This window comes from Saccostrea echinata, unplaced genomic scaffold (assembly GCF_033153115.1).
Source record: "Saccostrea echinata isolate AGI-Se365-2 ecotype Australia unplaced genomic scaffold, CSIRO_AGI_Sech_v1 ptg000038l, whole genome shotgun sequence".
Taxonomy (NCBI): domain Eukaryota; kingdom Metazoa; phylum Mollusca; class Bivalvia; order Ostreida; family Ostreidae; genus Saccostrea; species Saccostrea echinata.
Window position 1 is genome coordinate 2,538,239 of NW_026889787.1, and position 19,923 is coordinate 2,558,161.

The 19,923-nt window shown below is 34.6% G+C and overlaps 2 protein-coding genes across 2 annotated transcripts; one reads left to right on the forward strand and one right to left on the reverse strand.

Annotated features, from left to right (window-relative positions):
• Positions 1-265: 265 nt before the first annotated feature.
• LOC133200365 (uncharacterized) lies at positions 266-1,568 on the reverse strand. The gene is made up of 3 exons (XM_061336179.1): positions 1,345-1,568; positions 851-1,156; positions 266-722 (listed from the first exon to the last, which is right to left on the reverse strand). Exons 1-3 carry the CDS (start codon positions 1,405-1,407, stop codon positions 351-353), a joined length of 741 nt encoding a protein of 246 aa, XP_061192163.1. The 5' UTR covers positions 1,408-1,568; the 3' UTR covers positions 266-350.
• A 6,736-nt stretch (positions 1,569-8,304) lies between these two features.
• LOC133200366 (zinc finger protein 184-like) lies at positions 8,305-15,914 on the forward strand. The gene is made up of 3 exons (XM_061336180.1): positions 8,305-8,365; positions 12,300-13,582; positions 13,954-15,914. The coding sequence occupies exons 2-3, from the start codon at positions 12,422-12,424 to the stop codon at positions 15,733-15,735; spliced, it is 2,943 nt and encodes a 980-aa protein (XP_061192164.1). The 5' UTR covers positions 8,305-8,365; positions 12,300-12,421; the 3' UTR covers positions 15,736-15,914.
• The last annotated feature ends 4,009 nt before the right edge of the window (positions 15,915-19,923 follow it).

Consider the following 19,923-nt stretch of genomic DNA (forward strand, 5'->3'; position numbering starts at 1 on the left):
GAAAAAAAGGAGAGAAAAAAAAATGAAAATCCTGAAAGGAAAACATGGTTAATTAAATGAACAATAAATGTTATCTGTGAAAAATTGCATTAATATCTTTTTTACCAAGACATTCTGAATTAAGAATCTTTCGGAGCAAGGTGGCACATATACAATATCTTAAAGAAAAAAGTAAATAAAATACTAAATTGAGACATTAAACGCATGTAAGATAAATGCTGTAAGTTACTATTTACAACTATGTACAACATCTGTCTGAAAAAGTTTCAGATCCCCATGCATCACGCAATGTCGCAGCAAGGCGACGTAGAGATCTGATACTCATTGTCCAGGGCTCTTTAAAAGGTCAGTCACGTCTGTTTGTCAATGGGGCCTATAATCTTACCACACTTGGAAAGGAACCGCAGGGAGCGAATTTCCTTGGACTCGTACTGGTCCCAGAGGCGGAAGATTCGCTGCTGTTGTCCGGTCTTCCTCTGTCTGCGGCATAACTTTCCTTCGGACACCAATTTCCGCTGAAGGGGTAGCAGATTGGCCTCTTGGTGGAGAAGTGGCACCAGAACATAGAAGGGCAGCTGTCCATTTGGTGATTGGTCGTTGAGGCGCCGGTGCCAACCCTCAACGTCGTTGTTGGTACGTATCGACTGCCTGAACACCGACCATGAGTGGGTGGGCCACAAGGGATTGTCTATCCAGGTCTCCTCCAAGTAAACCATCAGCTCCTGTTGTTTTTAAAGAAAATCATACTTAAGAATATGCAATTTTAATCAAAGCATATTGTTTTTTTTTTTTCAATGTAAAAAATAGTAATATATATAATGAGATGCAAAAGTTGTATTTAATAAAATACCTCAAGCAGGGGGGTCGAGGCTCGCTCTCGAAGCTTATTGAAAGCTTGCCCGATGTGTGCCGAAGGAAGGAACGGCAGGCCAAGGCTTATCAAATCGTGCGTCCCGTCGTCATGTCTGTACGCTGACGAGAGCCCAATAGAAGCAGCTTTTCGCCAGACAGCCTGGGTCCAGTGGAAGACACATCCATGGATGTTGAGGTCTGGTAAGGTCTCCCTAATGGCTTGCCAAAGACCTGCCTCAAAGTCAACAACAACGCTGTTAACTTCAGGCTGCCTTGGCAGGTGTTCCAAAAGAACAGAGAGGACCTGAAATAAGTTAAAAAAAAATACAAAACAATTTTTATTCATTGTCATTACAATACTGACATTTCACACACTTTAACTTATTTTAACTGAAAATATGTGATGTTGGTATACATGTAAACATATTGAATTTTTCTTGGCCGATTAAAATGTGATTTACTAATAACATTCATTTATTTTGTGGAGAATACCTCGCCATAATCCCTTTTCCGCTTCCCAGACATCAGAATGAAGACTAGCGGAAGCTGCTTCATGACATCGCCCGATTTGATGAAGGCGTGGATAGTCAAAAGCTGATAAAACGGTGCCCGGACGATCTGAAAGTCCCGTCCATATACCACCGTTTGGCCCCACAGAGAGTTTGAAGACCATCCGGGGTGGCAAAGATGAAATGGCGGCGGTCTTCTACTCGTGCCTCTCCTATGAAGAAGTTGTCCGGTAGAAAATCCACATTAACCTAGAAAATGATATTTTGATAAATCTAACATATATTTTTTTTAGTTTGCCAGCGATAAACTTCAAAAATATTTTCAACAAGAAAAAAAAAAGAAAGATTAATTAACAAATAAATGTGTATTAAACTTATAAAAAAAAAAATCTCGCTTGCCATTCACATACATTAAATATGTAGTTACTTTACCTCGAAATCTGCCAAGTTAACCGGGTGTTTTGGCCTCGCAACGCTTTTGATCTAACACTTCAGCACCAATCGACGACTGTGTTGTTCTTCCGCATTCGCTGTAGTAGAGAGAGTTATTTTTATTGGAATGAACAATAAATCGCCTTAAGGACATACGCAACGTACCTTACCTACTGATAATTTTTCAAGATATTCTTAATTTATGATTATAGTGCCATCAGATGTTCATAGAAAAAAAATCAGCATGCATAACCAGGGGTTTTGAAAAGATATCAACTGATGAAAATTCTTGTATAATTCAAAGAAAAATATACAAAAATTACTAAACATATATTCTAGATGTTTTATTTATCCAAACTTGTTTTAGAAGAAGTGTACAACAGCATACATAGACATTCAAATGTAGCACACAGTTCCTTTAAGTATTGGAACTCTTCAACTCCAGGGGAAAAGACAATAAAGTTCAAACTACGTTGCGTATGTCCTTAATCTATTATCAAGCATATTCTCAATATGACTATCCCATATACTATATAACAATCGGTTAATTTATTGTCAGCATTTTTGAAAATAATTAACTTTTTTGAATAGTAATTTATACTTTGACTGTGTAGGAGTATCCTCTGCTGTCGGTTAATTTTCGTTTTCCCTGATTTGACCCAGTCTCCTCCACATGATACTCGATGGGTCGATCCATAGTCACTTCCATGGGTTCATCTTCTGCCACCGACCTAAAAACAACAGATACTGCTTATTTACAAGCTTAGAACTAGTGATGATCTAAGTTCTAGGATGATGCAATATATTACACATGTAGGTACTGCAATTTTTTTTAATAATATATTTATTATTATATTAGAATGTATAATGTATTACTATCTCATATATATGATGTATGTAAATCTTACTCTTCCACGTCTTGAGGTACGTCATCAATTGGTCCAAAAGATTCGGAAGATTGGTCAACAAAGGGTGGTGGTGTCCTCCGTAATATAGTATTGTCCAAAATTACCCTTCTCGTCTGGTCTGGAACACTGTTATAAAGAAAACAATTGTTTATTTTCTGTGCTCGATGATACCCATATAATTACACATATATTCTCTATTAACTATAAACATATATATAATTGACTTAATTATTATAGAAAAGTTACTTGTCCATGTCGTCATCCTCAGAGTCACTTGAAAATTCGTGGTTCCGTATCACAAATGTTTCGTCCAGCCGTGCCTCCGGTATGTGCAAGTCCATGGAAATTGAAAACCGTCCAAATTGGCCCTCGGAGATTGAAGATCTGAAAATGAATTCAAACCAATTATATACAATCTCATCCAAATGTTGAAACGATAAAATGCTTTCTCTGTTTGTTAATTCGGGATGTTATGATTGCAACTATAACCTGCACAATTGATCATATGAGAATTTTCGTATACAATATTCCATTGAGGTAAATAAAATTAAAAATGAACTCCAAAACAGAATCATTACGTTACATACCGTATACTCTGATTCCCAACTCTGGTGCTTTCAAAGGCAGGCTGCCCGATCGTACTGCGCGATTGGTTATCATCGTTGATGGAGTGGTTGGTGTCCTGGGCCCCCTGGTCGTAAGTGGTGTTGATGTCCTGGGCTGACTGGTCGTCGTCCTGGGCTGGTTGGTCGTCGTTGTCCTGGGCTGGCTGATCGTCGTCATCGTTGTCCTGGGCTGGCTGGTCGTCGTTGTCCTGGGCTGGCTGGTCATCGGTGTCCTGGGCTGGTTGGTCGTCGTTGTCCTGGGCTGGCTGGTCGTCGTTGTCCTGGGCTGGCTGGTCGTCGTCACAGACCACATATTAAACTAAATCTATGTAACGATTGATGACACTTAAAAGACTTTTCATTCCGAATTTAGGGCTGTGTAATTTTCGATACGATACAATATTTTATAAAGCGCATTGTGGTATATTGAATTCTTTAGCTAGACTATCTAAAAAATCTGATGAATCAATTAATGCAAAATTTTTATAAAGAAAAAAAAACAACAACTAACTCCAGAGTTCCTGTATCATTGTCATTACAAAGCACACTTCAAAGAATATTCTAAGCTAAAGAATTCTAATCTAAGATATTACTGTATACTAAATCATGATCTATATAAACGAAACATTATACATAGTCCCTTATATTTATGCGAAAAAAATGAAGATGTGTACCATTTCCTTTTTGCATGCAGAAATTGATCTAATCAGGAAGTACTCTTTTTAATCGCTTGTTCACTCTTGAACTGGTTACTATCGATATAAATCTAAATCAAAACAGTTAAAAGGAAGAAACTAGCCAACTCCATGAAAGTCAATGTGTTCTTGATCAATAATATTGGATAAATTAAGGAGATAACATTAAAGTGCCATTAGATAAATAACATCATTTTGAGTATTATTCATTAACTATAAGAAAAACTGACTGCCCGATTCGTGTTGCAAATTATTTTTTCGATACAAAATTTACTTGAATATGGATAGGTATAGACATATCGATATATTAATACAATCCTTTTATATGTAATGCAGTCTCATTAATCTGCTGTCGAATTATGAATGTATCATTATTTGGAGCGAAAACTTTGATAGTCCTGCTTTACAATGATCAAAAGCTGCTGAATCTCAGAATATACTAGAATGTCAATTTTTAATTTAAAGAGGATAGCATCACATGGACATGTTATAAACCTCATATATAAATAATATCATTAAATATATAGATATGCGCACTACATATTTGTTATTTCTAAAAATTTGTGCGCTATATTTTCACTTCTTGTAGTGTTATTCATATCATACGAGGTTACAAGTACCTCTGACAATTTTGTTTTTAAAAATGAATTTATGCTATGTTATATTTTCTCTTGTGCATTTACGATAGCCACACATTTTCAAAATCTTATCATACGTAGTTAATCTAGTGATAATAATATGTTGACCAACAAAGTAGAAATGTTATGGGTATATTGAGTATGAATGTAAGAGGTTTTTTCTTCTAACAGCCTAAAACGTAGAGATGTGTTTAACTAGGTCAGAAATTAAAAAAAAAAATCTCCGTTTCCTTCAAGAAACACACAGTACTCAATTTTTGGCACCAGAGTCTAAAAAGTCTAAAAAGTTATTGAATAAGATGGTGTGTCGCGAAGTTTGGAGGTTCAGTGTCACAAACAAACGAATTACATTTTGTGAAGCAGGAAATGACGTAGATTCTTTGAATCTTTTCCATTCGTATAAAAAAGAAGGTCTTTCAGAAAATTGACAAGAAAGCATTGATGTAACCATCAATTGTCGCCCGGGAAATAAATAAAGTAAACAATGGAAATGAGTCTTTATCATCAAACCGCTTCGATATGTGTGAAAAAGGCATGCGTCTAAATGATGGAGACGATAGTCGAGAATATTTTGAAAACTTATAGTTGGATGAAAATCGAACAAAAACGATACCCTTTTAAACTTTATCAATTTCTCAAGTAAATGTTGGCTGCATAAAATATAATTTGAAACCAGACACATGCATCACCTATTTTCAAAAATATCTTTCACTTTAAGAATATAATACAAGAACTGTGTAAAGTACATTTTTACGTTTTTATGCGATAAGTAAAATTCGATGTTTTAAAAAAAGTGACCTGTCGTTTTTTCGATAGTAAATGATAAGCAACTTTATATATTAAACATGAAAAACATATATATTTTTACAGATTCACTTTATGGAAGTAAATATATTGTGTATCTCGTAATCCTCCTGTTTTAAACACACTTAAGGAATTAGAAATGAGTTAATCAATAAATATTTTTAAACACATTACGCGACGTCAAAATGAGAGATTTGTTTTAATAAACCTATCACAGAAAAGCACGGGAATTTTTTTCCCATAGGAATGCACATATTCACAAAGAAATTTATTAAATAAATCATTAAAAAAAATGAATAAAATAAACAATGTATTTTGTAAAATGGTTTGGTCTAAAGCCTAAGGTGATTAACTGTCAACAGTGTGCGGTCTTTGGTGCCCCCCCTCCCAATCCTGTTTTTTTTTTTTTTTTTTTTGTTTATGATAAAAGCAGATTTCATTCAGTTAGCTGAATTTGTGGTGTGTGTTTTCCAGGAGTAAAAAACATTTATCTGGACAATAATACGACACTGATGAAAAAATACATCGGAACAATAACTGTAGACCCTCTGTACACTAAGGAACATTGACATTAAGAAAATGCGATATATTTTGAATTAAGAATATAAATCATATTTCTTTTAAAAATGCTTTTCATCTGCAGAAATTAATAGCAATGATTATAAAATGTTATCTCTCTAAATTTGATAACTTCACGACCTGACCAGTGGGAGTGAGGGATGCCATCCTATTCAGACATGCATAGATACATGTAATATAAAATGTTAAAATCCGTCATAGTTTACAATTCAACATAGTCATTGTTAAACATAAGTATACATGGAAGTAACTATAAGCATATGGACTGGTGTTTTTAACATTACAGGAACTTATGTTTTATTATATTAAACATGCATACTTTGGTATGCTGGAAACAGAAATTAATTATAACATCATTTTCAACCATGATTATAGTTTGTTGATCATTTTGTTTAACTTACAAGAAATAACAATTTCTTCCAATTGAATCTTATAACCAACTATTTAAATAAAGAAAGAGATATGAAGGCTTGGCAGATTTATTGTTCATATGATTTTAAAGAAAAATTTAACCCCCCCCCCCCAAAAAAAAGAAAGTCTTTTAGGAAATGTTAACATCTGAGTCCAATTAGACTTGTGCTACTCAAATTATATCTCATCTACTTTATCAGTATGTTTACTGGAATGCTAAAGTTTATAAATACAAAAGAAAATAAACTTACCAGTGTTGCAGGTTCTGTGAGTCCATTTCTCACAGCCATCACACTGGATTGCGTGTTGGCGAGGCCTAACCGTCTTCTTACACAGAGTGCAGGAATTCATTTTGGTAAATGATATTGAAGTTAAAATTTGTCTCAATATATACTTTTTCCAATATTGAAAATAATTTAATTGGTTAATTTCAATTTGACCAATCGGAGGTATGCAGAAAATGTCAAATACACGATGCTGAAACCCTTAGATCCTCATGTTTTGATAACAATATACTAGTAAGAACTGACATTGCCCTCATTGGGGGTTTGTCGGTCCATTCTCTTTTGAAGATTGACACCCATCTCCCTATGATGATTGGTCGTCAACCTACCTCTGTCACCTTGAAAATGTTGACGAAGACATACACTTGCAAGTAGACTTGCACTCATTTACCAGTGAATAACACAATTTACTATAAGAAATTGATTACAAACATTCATTTCATAATATTATTTTTATATTTTATTTATTGCTTTAGACATACATCTTACCGCATTTTAACAATAACATAAATAATACAAAGTATTACATAATAGCTTTGTATGGCGATTTTTATAGATTACAATATGATAATAATGATTTCTGGGAAAATTACCATATGCGAGAACTCTCATATTTTTCTCTAAATTACAAAGATCATAGACATTGTGAGCACCTAATAATTGTAAAATGTTAAAAACAAGAGATACAAACTGAATCATAGTATACTTGTTCAAATAAATTTTCACAATTTATCATTGGGTGAAATGTGACGAAAAATATGGGATTTCGTTGTACTTCAATTTCCTGAATTTATTAACCAGTAAATAACAATTTACTATAATAGAATTGATTGCAAACTTTAACGCAAACTTTAATTCATAATACAAGAGTATAAATTGAATCATCAGTACTTGCTTAAATAAATATACTTGAATTTCTAATTACACATGCGCCACATTTTAATTAAATTCGCGCCTGAACATAAGAAAAACAATATAATACATAGTGATATTTGAATACACTATTGATAAATAGATAATGAAAAAATTATTGATATATAAATAATGAAAAAATATTGATAAATAGATAATGAAAAAAAGGTTTCGTATGTAATAAGTTTTCGTATCGTCTTTTCCCCTTAAAAAATAGGTTTTGGGGCGCTTTGACCAAAATCATGGGTTTGACCATTGCTTGGTGACAATTTCGAAAACGGGATTCTTCTATACAATTATATTAGGGGGCTCTTTGACCCAAATCAGGGGGCGCTTTGACCAAAAATTAGGGGGCGCTTTGACCAATATTTCGGGGTAGTTCTGTAACTTCATTTTACTGTAAAATTTCTTTAGGGGCGCTTTGACCAAAATCAGCTGGGGGCGCTTTGACCAAAATCATGGGGCGCTTTGACCAATATTTGGGGGCGGTTTTGTAACATCATTTTTCTGTAAAATTTCTTTAGGGGGCGCTTTGACCAAAATCATGGGGCGCTTTGACCGGGACGGTTTTGTTAGGGGGCGCATTGACTGGCTCCCGGGGCGAATATGTCGTTTTCAGTTTATTTACCCTCGGGTTCGTTATTCGAGTAATACATCTATGGTCAAAGCCAAGAGAACTTATCGGAGATGTTTTGCATATATATATATAACTTATAAGGAGGTAGATTACTTTGTAGTAAGTAGCATTTAACACAAGACTTAATATTTCCAATAGTATTGTGAAATAGGGACATATATATATACTTGTATATAGGTTCCTGTCTGCAGGTGCACAAATGTGTCTTTGACAGGGCAGGTGCTTGCCATCATAGATTTGCACACAGCTTAGCTGTTTTGTACCCCAAGATGACTACTTGGTACTTCAGGTGGTATAGGAAAGATCTGAACGTATGGTTATATTTTCTTTAACTGTGATCTCATTTTCAGAAGTTTATTGGAAAAACTTAAATTCTTTCGGGTACATATCATATGATGGTATCGGGTGGTTACGTTCCGATTCCGTGTTCGACCCGCGTGGTTACGACCCGAGTGGTTTCGACCTACTCTAGATCTAATATACATCCCTACATGTCAATAACTGAGTACAGGGGTACACACTGTGCGGTAAACAAATGAATATTCGGTAGCTGTATATTGCATGGCTTCAGAAATGTACGTGTCAATAGGTCGTTGTTTCCTTATGTGTAGCCAACATGCAGTCAGATGGCTTCCTAACATTTTTTTCTACTATCGCGGAGCATGGATGTTATTAATTTGATTTAGTAATGAATTATATTTGAACAGTTTTCCATAAAAATTAATCAAATACTTCTTCAAATGTACCGTGATCACATATGCACTGTCTAAACAATGTACGTTGCTCTAAATTAAATTGCACACGATAATTAACACTATTTAAATGATAAAAATATACTTGGTCGATATAAAAAAAAAGTAGACGAAAAAATAAAATGTAAAACTTTTGAAAGTGTTAATTAATTTCGTTCCGAAGCAAATAATTGTTAATTAAAAGCAAATAATTGTTAATTAATTGCTTTGGAACGAAACCACTCGGGTCGAACATGGATTCGTGTCGTAACCACGCGGGTCGAACAAGTAATGGGAACGTAACCACCCGCATTCCATATGATTATGAAACCAAAACATAGTTACACTTAACACGAACAGTGTATGTATTGTATCTTGATCAGGTTGAGGTTTGGTTCAAAATGTTTAAAATATGCGTAAATAATTTATTGCAACAACTTTTGATCACAGCAAATGAATGGATTTTAATGATTTTAATGAATATATTTTTTATAGAAGATCAACTTGCTCAGAGCGGAGAAAAAATGCGGGTGGTTACGTTCCGATTACTTGTTAGACCCGCGTGGTTTCGACACGAATCCATGTTCGACCCGAGTGGTTTCGTTCCCAAGCATTTAATTAACAATTAATTGCTTCGGAACGAAATTAATTAACACTTTCAACAGCTTTACATTTTATTTTTTCGTCTACATTTTTTTTTATATCGACCACGTATATTTGTGTTAATTATCGTATGTAATTGAATTTGGAGAAACGTACGTTGTTTAGACAGTGCATATGTGATCACGGTACATTTGAAGAAGTATTTGATTAATTTTTATGGAAAACTGTTCAAATATAATTCATTATTAAATTTTATCAACATCCATGCTCCGCGATAGTAGAAAAAAATGTTAGGAAACCTTCTCACTGCATGTTGACTACACATACGGAAACGACTACCTATTGACACGCACATCTCTGAAGCCATACAATATACAGCTACCGAATATCCATTTGTTTACCTCACAGTGTATACCCCTGTACTCAGATATTGACATGTAGGGATATATATTAGAGTAGGTCGAAACCACTCGGGTTGTAACCTCGCGGGTCGAACACGGAATCGGAACGTAACCACCCACCCGACAACCGGAGAAATATATGGCAAGAAATTGGTACTGTGTTTTGAGGTCATACTTTTGTACCCTAGGGTACATCCCCTATTTATCCTTTAACAATAAGGTTACAAAAAGGTTATAGTAGAAAACCATTGAAAAATAAAAGTAGAAATTAAATTTCTGAAGGACTGTTAAGGTGACCTGGTTACAGAGGGTACAATGCTTACTCTCTCTGGAATAAATTACAGGCAAACGAGACCACAGAATTTATTTAATGATTTGATAGAATGGGCAACAAATTGGAGAGGAAATTCTTCAAATAGACCTTATTTAAAGGTGCTTGGACACAGATTTGAAGTTAATATTTTCTCAAATTTTTGGTATAATATCATGACTTATATGTTTTATAGCATTTCACATGGAAATAAAATAAAAAAATTATTTTATCTGGAAATTATTGAAACTACAAATTTCGAGACACATTTGATTGACACATCTATGCACTTTCACAAAGTAAACTTCATCCTTAATACTTAAGAAAAGTAGAAATTTTGTTGTGCATTAATGAAAAATTTTAAACTGTAATCCAGAAAAATAAAGAGTAGAAATGTGAGAAAGCAAAACCAGCTCACCAGTATTGTCAGTCCGTGCTCAGTGATATGTGCAGATCGAGTTTAACAAATTGAACACACCCGTGAAACGTACTTAAACTGTTTTTGTAAACAGGGCACGAGCTCTGTTATTGTTAATGTTTACGTTTCACTGGGTGTGTTCAATTTGTAAAACTCAGCACACATCACTGAGCACGGACTGACAATACTGGTGAGCTGGTTTTGCTTTCTTACATTTCTACTCTGAATTTTCTGGATTATAGTTTGAATATATTTCATTAATACACAACAAAAATTTTACTTTTCTTAAGTATTAAGGATAAAGTTTGCTTTAAGAAAGTGCTAGGATGTATCAATCAAACGCGTCCCGTAATTTGTAGTTTCAATAATTTCCAGATAAGATAATTTTTTATTTTATTTCTGTTTGTAATGCTATAGCAACATATAAGTCATGATATTATACCGAAAACTTGAGAAAATATTAACTTCAAATCTTTGTCCAAACACCTTTAATGTAGCAGAACATTACTTGTTATGAAAATAAAGTCTTTGAAACCTGAAACTTTTTATTTATTGAAAATAATTACATCAAAAAAGTTAAAAATCACTAGTTCATATGGTATACAAATGATATCTAATAATTTTAAGTTTTTATTTTTAAGCGCTCGCTCTTTGAAATCATGCTTTATATTCATTAAAAAAAATTATATTACCTGGTACTGGTACTCGCTTGCATCAAAATTTTTAACCCAGGGGTTGAAATATATGCTAGCCCGACGACTGGGGCTAATCATTGAAAGACTCGGGCCAGCTAATTTAAATGTAACTATAGTCCGTTGGACTAGCAGAATGGAAAAAAATTCTCATCAGTTCACTCTCTTTTCTATGTAGACTGGTTTCTTTTGACCGAGAACTAGTTTAATTTGTTTCTTTCACCAAAGTGTTTGAATCTTTAACTTATGTTTTCATTTTGCATAAAAAAATTTGAGGTTTGGGCTAGTAAATTTTTACTGATCAGTAGCCCCTGGGCTAGTGGGATTTCCAGGAAAATTTCAACCCCTGTAACCCCAAAATGAAAAATAATATTTGTAAAATTATTTCGCCCACTTGCCTGACTTTTTATTTTTGAAAATCCGAAGAACTATTTTACAAATTGGACTGTGGCCTAAACAGTAAAGTATGACTGCTTTTATTATCTATGAACTTCGGGTTTCAGGGGACCAGTTATTTTCTGCAAAATAATTTCAGTTCTGCCATTCTTGCATTACTGTTTTCACAGATTTTCATTTTTTGTCCATGCAAGCATAGCCACAAGATATACCTACATTTTCTGTTACATATCATTGTTTCAAGACCTGCCCATGCTGACCAACATGATTTTAAATGACTGCAAGAATTAATTGATGTTTTGTTTGTGGCCTATATTTAATTCTTCAATCTTCTTTCATCATACATGTACATGCACGTGTAATGGCCAAAAAAAAAAATCCTCAATCATTGCAGTAAAAAAAAGAATAATGAAAAGAAATTTATTTTATTTAGTAACTAAAATCAAAAAGCCAGACTTTAAGTCATGTATTTTATTTTTCAGTGGGAAATGGGAAACATATCCTTAGTCTTGTCTTAGTGGGAGGCTAGAAAAGAAAAAAAATGTGTGACAAATCTTAAAACTCTGAGCAGAAACAGAAGTAGGATAGATCTTCCTTTGGAGACATGAATCAAAACCCCGTTTGGAATGGTGCTTATGCTCCAATTTTGAAGAGATTTCAAGAAGTGGTCAATGCCAAAAGAACCGGTGGTAAGAAAAAACAGTATAAAGTGGTAATACTTCGACCAAAACCAAGTGGAATTCTGGAAAGTCCAAATACAGTCCCTAAACACAAAGTTAACATTAAAACATATCAAACATTGGCAAACTTTACAAACAGCAGTTTGCCTCAAAATTTATCTTCACTTACATCTGATGGTGCAAATCATTCACCACCTGCTACTGACATTAAATCAGAGATTTGTGAAGATAATTTAGAACCTTCAAAGATTGTTTCAGGCTCATGTGATGATGATCCAGAAAAAAATTCTCAGAATTATCCAGCATTTCAGATCTTCTCTACCTCTACACCAGGAGAAGAAATACCTCCAGTTTCCCAAGAGATAAAATCAGAGGTTTGTGAAACAGATCCATCATCTTCACTATATTCACAGCCTGCACCTGTGCCATGCAGGGAGCTCGAGAGAAATTCTGAAAATTATACTCCATCTGGCCCACCTCCATATTTTACACTTCACACATCAACACCTAAAGTCTCCACAATTTCTGAAGTCCTCAAGTCTGAGACTGGTGAAGAGGATCTAGAATCTGCACAGCTCACAACTTTTTCAACTGTTAAACAAGAATTGGCCATGGAGAACTGTATTTCAAATGATAAATCTTTAGATTTCTCTCAAGATGTCTATAGTGGAAAAGAAGTATCAGAAATTCCCAGAGAAATCAAACCAGAGGTTTATATTGAAAATTTAGAGTTTTCACCACATCCCGAATATCCTTCTGTTTCAACCTTAGAAAAAGGCAGATTTTCTGCTGAGAACTATACCTATACTGCTGAACCTTCTGATTTCAATTACCACAGCTCTTCTCTACCTTTTCACATACCTGAAGAGAATGGAACAGAAACTTCTTCAACAGTCAGTGCAATCAAAGATGAGGACTACTCAGTATTTAATCAGACATCACAGGTCCAAAATTCAGAACACAGAAGTACATCAGATGAATTAATATTGACTGAACATCTTGTTCCAGTAACATTTAAACCTGCAATTACTGATCAAATAGAATCATTCCAGAGAGAACCTGGTCATACAACTGGACATGCTATGGTAAGACTTTTCATTTATAATACAATATTTTTGAATAAATGCCACTCTTTGTATATCCTTGTTTGATAATTTGATGAAAAAAGTATTCCAAGCCAGGTCACAAGCTTGCTTGATTTGATCATGCAGAACTAGCAATCTTTAAATGACTTGATTTGTAAATTTTTTGCAATGAAAAATGAACAAAATATTATCATTCACAACAGATTTTCATGATCTAGTGATTGAATTAAAATAGAATTGCTAGTATTAAAGAGAGATTTTTGTATTCAAATGAGAGGCCCATCGCAAACTTGACAGCAAACATTAAAAAGCTTTTTAAATATAATCTTCAATATTACTTTAATCCAAAAATTGAATAATTTCATTTGCAGGATGCAACCAACGTGCAACCAATATGCAAGTCCCTAGATGAATTTATGCTGACAGCAAAGTTTTTTAAATGTGGATTGTGTGATTCAGCATATAGGGAATTCCATGAATTGGGGAAGCATTTTAGGGCCAAACACACACGAACATGTCTTGTTTGTTCAAAACCTGTACCCCTATTGACGGACATGCAAACTCACTTAACTCATTGTCAACCAACTCAGCAAGGTCCTTTATTTGCGAATTGCCAAATATGTTCAAAGCAAGTAAGAGACAAGTCACTAGGCATACACTATAGGGTTCATGGACTCAGGCCTCAGGAGATAGTATTTAGATGTGATACATGTGGTAGGGATTTCCCATTTTGGAAAAGAAACAGTGATTGTGTGCACTTAGATGGTCAACCTTCCACCAGCAGAAAAATGATTTTAAATTGCTGTTTCTGTAAAACCCAGTTTGAGGAATTGCAGCCATTTCAAGACCACTTGAAAGAAGTTCACGCAGTAAATGGGCCAGAAATATTCCCTTGCAATATATGTTCAAAGATTTATAGTCGTCAATGTTATTTACAGAGGCACCTGGAGTGCCATGAAAGAAGAAGGCAACGCTTGATCGAACGGGAAATACAGCGTGAGATCGAACGGAAAAGGTGTCGTGAATATCAGAAGCGTCTAAAGGCTCTGAAGAAACGTGATAAAAGCAAGCTCAGGAGGTGTACTGTTTGTAAGAAATTTGTCATTCAAGCAAGGAAGATTTCAGATCACCAAGAAAAAGATATGCTCCAAAGCAAAGAACATAGGGAGGTAAACAATCTCAATTTTATGTGCACAAAATGTAAGGAACGAGCTAAGTTTAAATTAACTCTGTTGAAATATAGGATGGTCCAAAAAGTCCACAGATGTCAGGTTTGTTCAAGGACATTTGTTACGTTCTTTCACTTGACATCACATATGAATAGTCACGTGTCCAGCACAGAAAAGACCTGTGTTATCTGTTGGAAGACATTTAGTCAAAACAGAAATCTAAGGCTTCACATGAAAAGTCATGCAGTTTTTCACAGGTTTTCTTGTAAATTGTGTAGGAGAAAATTCACTTATCGCCATCAGCTTAACATCCATAATCAATTACATTACAACCCAGCACTTTTCTGTTATGTCTGTTGCCAGGACTTTGATAAACTTTACCGATTTGTTGTTCACAAGAAAAAGGATCCTAAAATGCACAAAAGGAAATCCTATCCAAAGGAAAAAAACCTTCACACTATGAATCCTGGAAACCAGACAGCATCTTATAAGTGTGTTGTCTGTAAGGAAGAATTTAGGTACAAGAAATGGTTAGACTATCATCAAATGACAACTCTGGACTTGAAGCACAATAGATTTTGCTTTGTGTGTGGAAAAATGTTCAAACTACCACGAATGTTGAGAAAGCATATGAAAACTCACCCAAAAGAGCCAGAAAAATTAAGAAAATCTTTCCTTTGCCACATCTGTGGTAAGCTTTTCATGCAAAGAACAAATCTGTGTTCCCATATAAAGTCCCACACTGTGAAAGAAATTAAAAACCCTGGAACACAAACGAGGTCCCCAGACAGAAGTTCTGTGTATGAGTGTGGTCTCTGTATCAGGGTGTTTTCTAGGAAGAAAGAGATGTTGATGCACAGAAAGGTACACGAAAGACTTGTCAGTCACAAATGTGAAGTTTGCAGTGCTGTGTTTGCCAGTCTGTCTGCGTTGAGCCACCACAGGCATAAAGTACATCATATTGAATTTAAGCGAATTTGTTAATCAGCAATGCATACGTGAAAAACTGAATTTAAGGGGAAATACATTTTTATTTAAAAAATGGACATATAGATGCTAAATGAGTACAAATTAGTATACATTAATGTCAACATATTGATCACTGTTAATTATTGGAAATATATCCTTATATATTACAATACAATATAGTAGAACCAATGACAGCTTTTGTTCTTTTAAAATGTATTGAAAAATCAAGGTAGTTAGAGAAGAGTTTATTGAAAGTTGAGGTTTAAAGCTGAGTTGAACATTTTACTACAGCAAAGGAGAGTACAGGGCATCATGGTTTATCAAGGTTAAGGATTAATATCTGAGGTCAACTTATCACTTAAAGAGCAAAGCAAAGGCGGATCCAACGCCGGCCCACCAGGCATGCGCCCCCCCCCCTTTTGAATTTTTTTGTTGAAATTTTGTTTGTATAGCAAGCATATACCTTCAGTTTAGTCCAGTTTAGTACATAAGTTGATAAAATGATACTACTGCCCTCCCCCCTTCCATGAAATTCCTGGATTCGCCACTGCAAAGGAGAATTATGGAAGTTTATGAAGGTTAAGGATGATGTTTACTCATGGATTTAGTTGACAGAAATGGATTGTTATAACGTACACTTAAATCATTTGCTGTAAATTGAGAAAATAAACCAAAATCAATATAAAATTGTATTGCTTATTATTTAACAAAAAATATGCTAGAACAATGGTAAATATATTGTGATGCAAAGGAAAATTGGATTATTTTTTAATGTTCACTATTGCACATGTCACAGGGTGAATAAATTATTATTCTGATAAATATTATATGTATGATTAAATATTTAATGACCTAATCACTAATCATCATTTCATTATCTTCATCATCATTTTCATCTATAAAGCATAGTGAATTACAGTCCTTTGGAATTTACTATGTGTTCATTCATAAAATATCTCATTCATATTCATGGGGTTGAATGCTCATTGGTGGATTTAGGAGTGTGAAAGGTCAAAGGTGTTTGTGTCAGAATGGGTGAGGCTTGGAGTTGTATGATTGGTTGATATTTTAGAGTGAGAAGTGTGTGAGTGGTTTTACTAGTTTGGTATTAGGTGCGCATGCTTGGCGCCAAATACCCCAACTAATTCACTCCACCCTAGGACAGCCAGGAGTAAGGAAGAATTCCTCTCCTACTCCACTAAGTCTATCATTTTATAATGTGGACAAATCAACTGCCTATTCGGTAAGAACTTTTACCACCGTTGCTTTGAATAAATTAAATATCTTATCAAATAATTATCTACTTAAAGATAATTACATTGGAAAAGTTAAAATATATTAAAGTAATTTAATGTGTGAATGTATAGGTATGAGAGTGTATTCATTTATTTTCATTACTGTTATTTGTTACAGGTCACCTTTTTAGTCTTACCATGAAATTGAAAAATATATAAATCGAACCCAACAGCTGTTTTCATTGTTATTATTAAAAAGGAGTAGCAAAATAAATTACGGCTGTGACACACAATTTTTCTTTTCTTGAGATATTATTCTGTAGGTCACAGTGACCTACATTTTGAATTTTACAGGTATTAACTCAAATGGTTTAAGATGCTTATGTTGGATACTGAATTTTATGATCATCAAACCTTGAGAGATGCATCCTAAGCTCTTGGAGTATATCAACCGAAAGTAGGCCACATTGACCTACTTTTAAAATTTCTTATCTAGTAAATATTTTGGATAAGAGGCCGAGAGAATCATCAAACCTTGTCAGTTGAAGCATCTTAGGTCTAATAGAGTATTTAAATATTTTTGGATAAAAAGATATTTAAAATTTTATTTTTTCAGTTGATACATCTTAGTCAACAGACAGTATCAATTAGATGTAGGCCAGAGTAACCTACCCTTGGAATTTCTAGTTGTATCTCAATATTTAGAGTACAAAGAGCCTTGAAATCATTTGGGTCCATGTACTATTTCAACCAAAAAGTAGGTAACTTTGACCTACTTTTGGGATTTCATTTTTGTATCGGCATATTTCAGATCATAATTAAGAGGTTAAGAATCAATTAACCTTGTCATTTGATGCATCTTGGGCTCTTGAGTGTGATATCAATTTGAAAAAGCATGCAACGGTATTTCAAGGCTTCAACTAAATATGAAACTGAGTGGCCTAGAATTAAAAAGACAGGGTACATTGTACAATTCATCAAAAGAGTGATTCTAAGCCATAGGGCCTGTTACATTAGGAGAGATATATTGCATCTTCATTTATTTTCTCTCATTTTGATGTGGACATCAAATTTATTAAATACCATATACTGTATACAGGAAAATTTTTGCCCCTTTTTAATTTTCACCCTGCACAGTTGGGCAAATTCAAAAAACAGTATAATTTGTGAAACAGAATTGTGACTGAGGGAATTAAAATGGGGCAAAATTGTTTGCAAGTGTGAGAGGGCAAAAATAATACGAGGCAAAAATAACCCTGTATACACTAGCAGGAAATTTTAATGGGGTGCTAACTGGCTTATTTTAGCAGTTTTGAAGTAGCCCACTAATAGTTTATTCGCTAAATTTGCACTTTGCACCCTTGCAAATAAGTATCGAATTGTAGAAACATAACTTTGGTCAGTCTGTTGTTAAGCATATCTTTCATCTGGTGTTGGTTTTTACTCAAACTCTTGCCTATATCAGTATTCAAATGTATATTACACATACTGAAAACTCACTAGTAAGAAACAAACTTCCTTTTTTTAACAACATCTTGGAGCTGTGTGTCTGCCAAAATTATAAGCATACCTTTGAGCAAAAAAAAAAAAAAAAAACAAAAAACATAGGTAATCAGAGATTACAGAGCTCACCTCAACAAATGTTGTCTTTAAGTAAGGCAAAGTCCCACACTAAACAAATAACCTTGGAGTGTGCATTCCTAGATGCATCATTTATGCAATTTTGGTCTGATAGGGCTTGCAGTTACTTCGGAATAGACTTATCTGAAAACTTAAAACTAGTCACTCATCCAGAAAATGCAAGTCAAATCCGGTATCCGAAGCAAGTTAACTTTGAGATTGTTCGTCCCTTGGTGCATCATCCATGCAAGTTTGGTTCAGATAGGCCTTATAGTTACTTGGAAATGAGATCTGCTCCAGAAACTTTAACCTGGTCACTCATCTGGAAAATGTAGGTCAGATCCAGCATCTGAAGCAAGTCCAGTTGTGTGAATCCTTAGATGTATCATCCTTGCAAGTTTGGTCAATATAGGGATTATAGTTACTTGGAAATGACATCTGCTCCAAAAACTTTAACCTGGTCACTCATCCGGAAAATGTAGGTCAGATCCAGCATCCGAAGCAACTCAAGTAGTGTGCATCCTTAGATGTATCATCCATGCAAGTTTAGTCAATATAGGGCTTATAGTTACTTAGAAATGAGATCTGCTGCAGAAACTTTAACCTGGTTCCTCATCTGAAAAATGTAGGTCAGATCCAGCATCTGAAGCAAGTCAAATAGTGTGAATCCTTAGATCTATCATCCATGCAAGTATGGTCAATATAGGGTTTATTCATACTTGGAAATGACATCTGCTCCAAAAACTTTAACCTGGTCACTCATCCAGAAAAAATATAGGTCAGATTCAGCATCCGAAGCAAGTCCAGTAGTGTGCATCCTTAGATGTATCATCCATGCAAGTTTGGTCAATATAGGGCTTATAATTACTTGGAAATGAGACCTGTTCCAAAAAACTTTAACCTGCTCCAAAAACTTTAACCTGCTCCAAAAACATAAACCTGGTCATTCTTTAGCTGAAATTGCAGCATCTGAAACCTTGACTGGTACAATGAAACACACTAGAAGCATCCTCCATGCATCTCTGACTAATATAGGCCATAGAAGTACTTGAAAAGAAAACTGCTCCAAAAACCTTAACCTGGGACACCAACGCTAAGGGTATTACATAAGCTCCCCCAACTTCGGTGAGGTGAGCTAAAAATGCCAAATTTCACACACTTGAATCTACACTACCTGAGGATGCTTCTATATAAATATGACTAAACAGGGCTCTGCTGTTCTTGAGAAAAAGATTTTTTCCTATATTCCTGTGAAAAACATTGATCCCCCCCATTGTGGCCCACCCTACCCCCAGAGGTAATGCTTTGAACGAACTTGAATCTACATGACCTGAGGATGCTTCCATAT